The sequence below is a fragment of the Physeter macrocephalus genome, chromosome 18, assembly GCF_002837175.3.
Source record: "Physeter macrocephalus isolate SW-GA chromosome 18, ASM283717v5, whole genome shotgun sequence".
In the NCBI taxonomy this organism is placed as follows: domain Eukaryota; kingdom Metazoa; phylum Chordata; class Mammalia; order Artiodactyla; family Physeteridae; genus Physeter; species Physeter macrocephalus.
Genome location: NC_041231.1, coordinates 81,467,632 through 81,477,210, shown reverse-complemented (window position 1 = coordinate 81,477,210; position 9,579 = coordinate 81,467,632). Strand labels below are relative to the sequence as shown.

The 9,579-nt window shown below is 37.7% G+C and overlaps 2 protein-coding genes across 4 annotated transcripts in view; one reads left to right on the top strand and one right to left on the bottom strand.

The window, feature by feature from the left end:
* Nucleotides 1–9,579, bottom strand: part of C18H6orf141 (chromosome 18 C6orf141 homolog) — a 132,928-nt gene that overhangs the window by 44,778 nt on the left and 78,571 nt on the right. The window lies entirely within an intron of this gene.
* CRISP2 (cysteine rich secretory protein 2) overlaps nt 1–9,579 on the top strand; it is a 36,421-nt gene that overhangs the window by 11,695 nt on the left and 15,147 nt on the right. For both annotated transcript variants that reach the window (XM_055080186.1, XM_028478678.1), the window contains exons 2-4: nt 4,391–4,494; nt 5,627–5,663; nt 7,737–7,807. In XM_055080186.1, coding sequence (XP_054936161.1) covers nt 7,739–7,807 — 69 coding nt within the window. In that variant the 5' untranslated portion in view covers nt 4,391–4,494; nt 5,627–5,663; nt 7,737–7,738. The remainder of the gene's footprint in view (nt 1–4,390; nt 4,495–5,626; nt 5,664–7,736; nt 7,808–9,579) is intronic.

The window sequence follows — 9,579 nt, the reverse complement described above, 5'->3', positions numbered from 1 at the left end:
ATTTATTAGCCTAAGAGTGGCACCAAATGGAAATTTATGCACATACATTTAGATAACAGAACCCTTGAAAATAAAGCAGTTGCAGCTATTAATTTTCCTCTGACAGCTTTTACAATTCCTCCAAAAAAATGAAACGGCATGAATACTGTCAATATATCGCAACGGCCACATTAGGTTTTGTGATATACATCATAATATAAAGAGCACTATTAGAGCACAACTTGGGAACCGTTAAATCATTCCAAATCATTGTTATATTCCATTAGTGTCAATGGTGAAACCACATAAGAGGCTTTACTACAGACTTCACCTTGGTAGGCCACTGTCTCTAATAACCACTTCTCTATGATGTGGTATCATACCCAGAAATCCAGAGGCTTTACTACAAACTTCACCTTGCTAATAACCACTTCTCTATGATGTGGTATCATACCCAGAAATGCAGGGAGAAAATAAAGTTTCCCTCATTTCTTTTTTATTGGATGGGTAAAGTTAAATTTAGCTGTAAGTAAAAAAAAAAATCCTGAAGCTTTGTTCACTAACTGCGAGTTGCTGCTACTTGTTAAAAAAAAAAATTTAGGCAGACTTTGGAAGAACAGTTGGAAATACATTTAAAACCTGGCAATGCTGAGGCCAGGGTAGGCTGGGCAGTGCCTGCAATTACGATGTCATTTTTGAAATGCAGTTTACCACCTTTGTGCTCCTCTTTACACTTTTGTTCAGGAGCAGAGTATTGATTATAGAAACCCTGCAAGTTTCAAACCTGCCCTTTCCCTCATTCTCCCCTGGTTTGCTCTGTACCCATTTGCAAAGTCATTTGGGCACTTTGTTGAGGTGAGGCTGGTAAGGACTTCAGCTCAAACTGAGATCAATTTTCAAATGTTTCAGGGAGAGTTGTTGTACAGTGTTCTGTGCCCCTCTTCTTTACAAATAGAACCATTTATTCCCCTCCCCCCACCACGAATTTAGTCACAATCCCTTCACTCTATTTCTTAGATACACTTACAAATAGAATGCTCACTGCAAAGATTTCTACCACACGATAGACACCGTTGTTATTGGCTAAGGACGTTTTAGGATAGGATGAAATAAGTGAAAGTCAGATGCAATTGCATAAATGAATAATAATATAACGAATGACTGCAATAATTCATCATTTAGTAGACTACCAGATCAAAGACAAAATTCTTTATAGTCTCTCTGTATTAACTTTGATAAATTGTAAAGTGTTTAAACAATTATTGATTGTAAATAAGTACTTTTTTTAAAACATCTTTATCGAAGTATAATTTCTTTACAAAAACAACAATCTACCCTTTGCATGTGAGCTTTGAATAGAGCCAGTTTAGGGCATTGAAAGAGATTATTACTCTAATGGCTCCACTTTGCTTTTGGTCCATTCTTTAGGAACAGACTTAAAAAAAAAACAATAATACTACATGTATCCCTATGGTAAGATGATGTTTTAAACTTAGGAAGAGAAAGCAATAAGGCAAAGAGGAGCAAATAACAAATACATTAAGGGAAGTAGAAATAAGTCACCAGGAGTTGAATACTTCAGAAGGATAAACAAATAAAAATCATAAGAATCTGGTAGATGTACGTTTATAAGAATTATCTAAAAAAAGGGAAAAAAATAAATAAATTTGGAAATTATAAAGTAGATAAAGTATAAGAAATATAGAAATCCGGTCTCATACCTGGTAGACTTATTTAAAGTGTCCTCATGCCACAAAACACTTTTAGATTTCTCTGTTAATAGTGTTAGATTTCTTTGTTAATTTGCTTACCCAAATCAGATGTACCAGACTGACATAAAAACATGTCTCTCCATCCCTCCAATTTCTCTTCCCTTCCGTTTTCTTTTCTTCTTTCTCTCTGTCTCTATCTCTCTACCTGCCTCCCTCCCTCTCCTTTCCTTATCTTTTTCCCTCTGTCTCCCTCCCTTTCCCTCTTCTTTCCCATCTCCCTCCTTTTAGCTCTCTTACCCTCTCTTCTTCTTTCTTTCCTTCCTTTTTAAAAAATTAACAGTCTTTTTCAATGCTGGTTTATGCATAATATGTTTGGAAATAGCAATGCAGGAGAGTGTTAACATAGCACTTCATGGAAGGAAAATTAAAAATAAAAACCTGAGGTATTACGGATTTTTTTAAATGAGGATTCGAACAGAAAAAAGCATAAGCTTGATTTGCTGTCTCTGTTGCCTAAAGAAAGTCTTGTAGCTAAAGCCTCACCTCTGACCTTGTTTTTTACTTTCAGGGTATATTGTATTTCTCTTTTTTGTTACATGTCTGGTGTGCAATGTCATTGATGTTAATAGGAAAGAGAGAGAATTGCTGTTTGAAAAGTCCATGTTCTGCTTTATGAAGGCTAGCTTTATTTTCTATTTTTGTGATATTTTCTATTTTTTGCTTTTGAAAAAAAATCATGATAAAGGTCAACTCTTAAATACATTGGAAAACGTACCTGATTCAAAATTACAACATTTAAAAAATAATAGATGTTATCTTCTGATGTCAAATTGGCATATCAGATTTTATCACTTAAGAATTTAATCTCAAAGTGTCATGAATAAACTGGTATCAGAATTAAAAGGAAAACATTGTTGATGTTTGTTCTAAAGTGCTGGTTTTAGGCTTCAAATGGGGAACACACTAGATTTGATTTGCATCACACAATTATCAGAGGGAGTAGTTGTGTCTTCCAGATCAAAGGAAAAAGAAACAAACTCCAAGTCAAGCCATATATTATTGCTTCTTAATTTCATTTACCTTCTGATTCCAGAGAAGATTTTGCTGAAGGCTTAGTAAGAGTAAGAATCTACAGGGAATGCTTCACTTGTGGCTTTGCCTAATTCTACATTCCTTCTAGATGGAAATGGTGACGGTCGGAAAGGTGTAGGGAAAACTTTGCAGTAGGATTACACTATGGCTAATCTGCCAGGATCAAATAACCTACTTATTACTGAATATGCTAATCTATTTTCCATATTCTGTACATCCATTCCAGTTTTAAGAAGCAGTGCTTAAGGAATCTGGATTAATATGTGATCATAAAGCCTGCATGGAAAACCAAGAAAAGCAATGCCTCAATGCCATTAAATACTCTTTCATAGAAAAAAAAAAAAAAAGAATTAGAGCAGGCTGGGAAACTGGAAATGCCCAGCCCGGGGATGGGGGTGGGGAGGTAGGTGGGTGAAAAGTGGGGAGAGAAAGATCTGTGGGGTGAGGCGTCTTCTGGTCCTCCATGCCTCTTCAGGCACTCAGGTTGGTACATGGCCTGATTCGGTTCAGACAGGCGACAGAGTGGTCAGTTTTGTTGCTCAGCACCTAGCCACCAAAGACTCAACATCCTGTCTAAGATATCCTATTGAAACTCGTTACCTATTGTAAAAGAGAAATCATTCTATTTATGTGAAACACTGAGTCATAGCAGAAACCTGAAGTCATTTCTAACTCTGGTTTTTCATGAGATCAAACTAAGAGTTTTAGTTTCTTATTTATGTTTTGAACAAACAGTTATTAGAAACTGTATATTACAAACAATTAGAATTGTGACTGAGGACTCTTCTGGACTTTATGTAATCTGCTGGCTTCCGGGAAAAGACATGAAGAGATATACGTAGGACCCACTAAATCCACTCAATACATGCCTGGCTATTTACAGAAATTACCTTCTAAAGAGTGTATGGGTTGGAGGCCTAGATAAGGAGTTGACATTCTTGAAAGTGTGCTGTGATATTCCAAGGAAGCTGGTCAACCAACAGTTAACTGAGCTTCTTTAAGAAGCCCAGATCTTGGGACTTCCCTGGTGGGGCAGTAGTTAAGAATCCACCTGCCAATGCAGGGGACACGGGTTCGATCCCTGGTCCGAGAAGATCCCAAATGCTGAGGAGCAGCCAAGCCAATGCGCCACAACTACTGAGCCTGCGCTCTAGAGCCCTCGACCATAACTACTGAGCCTGCGTGCCACAAGTACTGAAGCCTGTGCACATAGAGCCTGTGCTCCACAACAAGAGAAGCTGCCACAATGAGAAGCCTGCACACCACAATGAAGAGTAGCCCCCGCTCGCCACAACTGGAGAAAGCCCGTGTGCTGCAACAAAGACCGAACGTAGCCAAAAATAAATAAATAAAATTTAAAAAAAAAAGAAAAAAAAAGAAGCTCACGTCTTTGTTAGTGTTTAAAGGAAATACCAGGACATCAAAACACAAAATGATGTCAGAAGGAGATTATGGTCTTAATGGTGAGATCAAATAAATGCAGTAAAGCGTTAGAAAAACAATACGAAACAGCTGAGTCAAGTTTTAAGTTTGTGACAGGGATTATTGATACTACCTATCTCTTCTTCATGACTTTATTTTAAATATTCTCTTTTTCCCTATTCTAGGATTATGAAACCATACTCCATGCTCTTCTTGTAGACACCCTAGAAGAACCGTGTCATCTTGGTCTTAAAACACCTGCAAGAAAGGGCACAGTGCTTTTCCATTAGTAAGTATCCAGGTAAAATAATGGCAGCCAGCTTTTCAACTATGCATGAATTAGGGTTTAAAGGAATAAAATATCAATTTTTCTTTAAATATGTCACCCAAAGTGTCATTGCCTTCACTGATACAACAAAAAATTAGGTTGGGTGAGTGAGGGAGTAGGGAGAGGAAAGTGTCAGGGAGGAGTATGTGGCATCTTTTGTCTATTAAATTATGGAATTATGGGTCATCTAATGCAAACCTGTGGCATGATTAAGCTATACAAAATCGTCGGGCTCATGTGTATGTCTTTCAAAGAGCTGATGAGGATACAACAGCCCAGATATCAAGTTAGCCAAAAGGTCTCCAGTGGAACTGGGCCTTGAGCATTGGAATATATGATTAGATTATAGTGATTTTTTTTCCTATGACACCTGGAAGTAAAAACAGGTCTTATAAACACTTCTAAAACTAGCAGTTCAAACAACATGCATTTACAGAGAGAGTGTATGAGCCCAGCAGACTGCTACTCATTGTGAAGGGTAATAATAAAATATTAATAATTTCCATTTATTGAGTATTATATGTCAGGCATCATAGTAGGTGTTTTATGTACATTATGCTGTTTTCAAAGCAAAATTATGATATGATAATCCACAGTTTACAGAAGAGAAATCTGTAGATCAGAGAAGATTTTTCAAGAACTGATGGTTTCCAAAGACTGTGCTCTTATCCAATAAGCTATAGAAAGTTGGCACCGGGAAGTAAAGGTCATAGAAAGCTGAGCCACAGAAGTTCAGCTATAAGGTAGGATCTTGGTTACCTTCACAGTGATTAACCAGTCTTCAGTGGTTATTATAGAAATACTAGGTCAAAAAGGCAGCATCCAGATTTTAGTTTGCATCAGAAGAGTAGAGGGCTGGCCAGGGAGTGAGGGTATGCTTTACTTACTTGTGTTAAAAGCTACATGGGAACAAAATAATGTCAAAAACAATGTCAGATAACTGGCAATGAAACTGGAAGCTATTGGTGTGAAAAATTCTGGTTTGGAATTGTATTGACTTAGGTTTACTTGCACAACCAGAACTTGCTAAAACAGAAATAGTTGTAATATATATTGTGCTCTAACCTTCTCTGTACCTTTCTTCTTCCTACAGACAAAGCAGATACTTCATCCTGCTCTGAAAACAAACAGTAAGTGATAACTCATTTATTTAAATGTGAACATTTTATTTGTCAATCATTTTTATTTTGCCAACGGTAAAATTATATATTTAACAAATGTACCCATGATTTTCAAATTTTATGGATAGTTATTGAGACAATGATCTTAAATTAATTCTACTCTCACTATGTCAAGTTGAAACAAATGAATTTTTTACATCTCATTCTAAAATGGATAATAGAAATAGTTCCCATGTTTATGATTTTGAAACAAGTATACTAGAACTATATTGAATAGAAAACAATGTAAAATATGACAATTTGTATATATTGTATATGCTTCCATGTTAGTGATTTTTACTATGAACATACTGTATACTGTTGTATATTAACACAGGAATTGTTAAAATAAGGATAGAGTGTCTCCACTGAGCTACAAAATGTTTGATTCTCCCAGTTGAAACTATGTTTTCCTTTCAATGTGCATTGATTTGGACATGATATTTGGTTGAAGGTTAATTTCTGACATTACTTAAGAACTTACCAGGACTTCCCTGGTGGCGCAGTGGTTAAAAATCTGCCTGCCAATGCAAGGGACATGGGTTCGAGCCCTGGTCCAGGAAGATCCCACATGCCGTGGAGCAACTAAGCCCGTGTGCCAGAGCTACTGAGTCTGAGCTCTAGAGCCCGCGAGCCACAACTACTGAGTCTGTGTGCTACAACTATTGAAACGCCTAGAGCCTGTGCTCCACAACAAGAGAAGCCACCGCAATAAGAAGTTCGCACACGGCAATGAAGAGTAGACCCCGCTCGAGGCCACTAGAGAAAGGCCGCACGCAGCAACGAAGACCCAACGCAGCCAAAATAAATAAATATAAATAAATAAATAAATAAATAAAAGAACTTACCATTGGCATAGGTTAATTAACTCTGATAAGCCTCAATTCCTTCATTGGTAAAACACCACCATACCTGCGAAGGTATGACAGTGAAATTAGACATTGTATTTTGTCCTACACTGTCAGTAAATGTTCATTCCTCTCCCTTTGATAATCACACTATTGAGAAGAAAGGCAATACATGGAAGAGGTACCAATTGTCCACTATTTACAAATCAATAAGGCCTGAGAAGTACTGCAGATAAATAGTTTAGAATTTTCTTTTCCTCCAAGAATTTGGGAGTAGCAATTGCATAGGAAGACAGTTAATCTAGGCAGGATTCCTTTAATTTACAAAGTGAGTAATTTTTATATGATGAATGGTGGGGAAGAGAATATGAATGCTTCCTAAACTTCATGTTCTTGTTGCTTCATCTAAAGGACCAAGGATTTTTTGACACATTGAGAAAGCACAATGTGGGCAACCCAATGCTGAGTGTCTTTTAAAAAGTTAATGAAGATATTAAATAACCTTTGTACCCAATCATGGATTCAGCAAATACGAACAGGCTAGATTTTCAATATATTAGTTCTATTTGTATTTTTTCTATACTGGGAAATTTGAAAATATAGACAAGTGTAAGGAATAAAATAAACATAACTTCTAATGCCTCCATTGGAGAAATAACTACTACTAAAGTATTTGTACATTTCTGTGTAATCACAACCCTGAAATCTTGATTAGAGTTGTGTATAAACAAAAGGACAAAAAATCTACTTTTCATAGACAAGACGAAAAAAAACTAAGAACTGGTACACACTAAAAATAAACTTTGCCCCAAAATTGAAATGAATAATCAATGCAAGATCATAATTGACTGTGATGAAATCTGTTTTCTTCCATATTCTCTTTCTGATGGGCTTAGGAGCTATAGAAGTGGGCAGAAAGAAGTGGTATGTCCCTCGCCTTTATAGGTATAATTCAAGTGCAACAGTCAAGTTCTTCAGCTAATTTTTTATTGCCCCTATCAGAGACAAGGTTGGTTCTATTATGATTCTACTGGCACCATATGACAGTCCACTCTTGTTACATTACTTATAAATTTGGGAAACACGGCTCCTTTGAGATAACCAAGATCATTACATTAGTTCTTCCCTCCTAGTTAGAGGTCCATGTACTACATGTTTCAATGTAGACCTTTGTTTTTTTTGACTTACTTCCTAGCAATGGCTTTACTCCCTGTTGTGCTCTTTCTGGCTGCTGTGCTGCTACCATCTTTCCCCACCGAAGCAAAGGTAAGGTTAAAGTGGAAAAATCTTTCCAGAGCTATCCAGGCAGCTCTGTGGGATGGCAAGGCACTTTGAGAGCGGAAGTAATGAGAGTGTCTAGTACACCACAGGGTACTCATTGGTAGCTCAGAGCACTTAACGTAATTATCTAGATGAAAGTTTAAGGATGAGCAGTCCAGTACAGCAGCTACCTGTCACACATGGCTATTAAAGACTTGAAATGTGGCTTTTCCAAAACAAGGTGTACTGTAGGTATAAATTACACACCAGATTTCAAAGATTTAGTACAAAAAAAGAAAAATGTTGCATTATTTTTATATCGAGTACATGATGGAATGATAGTTTGGAAAATTAATGCATTAGGTCCTTAGGGCTGTTGTAAGAAATTAACACAAGTTTGGTGGCTTAGCCCAATAGAAATGTATTCTCTCACAGTTCTGGAGACCAGAAGTCTGAAATAAAGGTATCAGCAGGGCCATGCTCCCTCTGGAGGATCTAGGAGGGAGCCTGTTACTTGTCTCTCTCCCAGCTTCTGGTGGCTTCCACTAATCCTTGGCTTGTGGCTGCATCACTGAAATCTCTGCCTCCATCTTCACATCACCTTCTCCTCTTGCATCTCTTATAAAGACAAGTGCCATTGGATTTATTTTTCATTCAGTATTGGCCCCTGTCCTTAGGAACGTACAAGTAGGCAGGAGAAATGGACGCACAATGAGATCATGGTGATAAAATGTGGTCAGACCTATGTTCACAGTATTTGCAGAGCTTTGAAGGGGACTCAGTATTGGGGGAGCAGAGAATAACTTATCCCAAGTTGTCAGGGGAAGATCAACCAAGGACCCTGTCTATTCAGACTTACACTTCAAAATCTTACTCATGCTGAGACTCCCCTGGTGGCACAGTGGTTAAGAATCCGCCTGCCAATGCAGGGGACGTGGGTTCAAGCCCTAGTCCGGGAAGATCCCACATGCCACAGAGAAACTAAGCCCGCGTGCCACAACTACTGAAGCCCGCACGCCTAGAGCCCGTGCTCCGCAACAAGAGAATCTACCAAAATGAGAAGCCTGCACACTGCAGCGAAGACCCAACACAGCCAAAAATTAAAAATAAATAAATTGATTAAAAAAAAAGAATCTTGCTCATGTAACATCAGCCTTTTGTGTAAATTTAGGCTATCAAATTGCTAGACCTTGTGGGAGCAATTCACACACCCTACTCCACCTCCAGGTTTAGGACCCATCCGCCCCCAACACACACACACACACGCACACACACACACACACACACACACAAAGATACACCAAAAATATCAGCACCTGATTTACTACCTTATCAATTATATTTCTGTTTCTAAAAGGAACAAAGTCAGCAACAGTCCATCCACTGGATGGCTTTGCTCCCTCCAAATGGCCTTGGAGATTTTTTTAATGGGGTCTTTTGAACCACCCTATAAAATCTACCTATAACAGGTAGAATCACCCATAGCCAACATCGTTCTCAATGGTGAAAAACTGAAACCATTTCCACTAAGATCAGGAGCAAGACAGGTAGCCCACTCTCATCACTATTATTCAACATAGTTTTGGAAGTTTTAGCCATAGCAGTCAGAGAAGAAAAAGAAACAAAAGAAATCCAAATCGGAAAAGAGGTAAAACTGTTACTGTTTGCTGATGACGTGGTACCATACATAGAGAATCCTAAAGATGCTACCAGAAAACTACTAGAGCTAATCAATGAATTTGGTAAAGTAGCAGGATACAAAATTAATGCACAGAAAT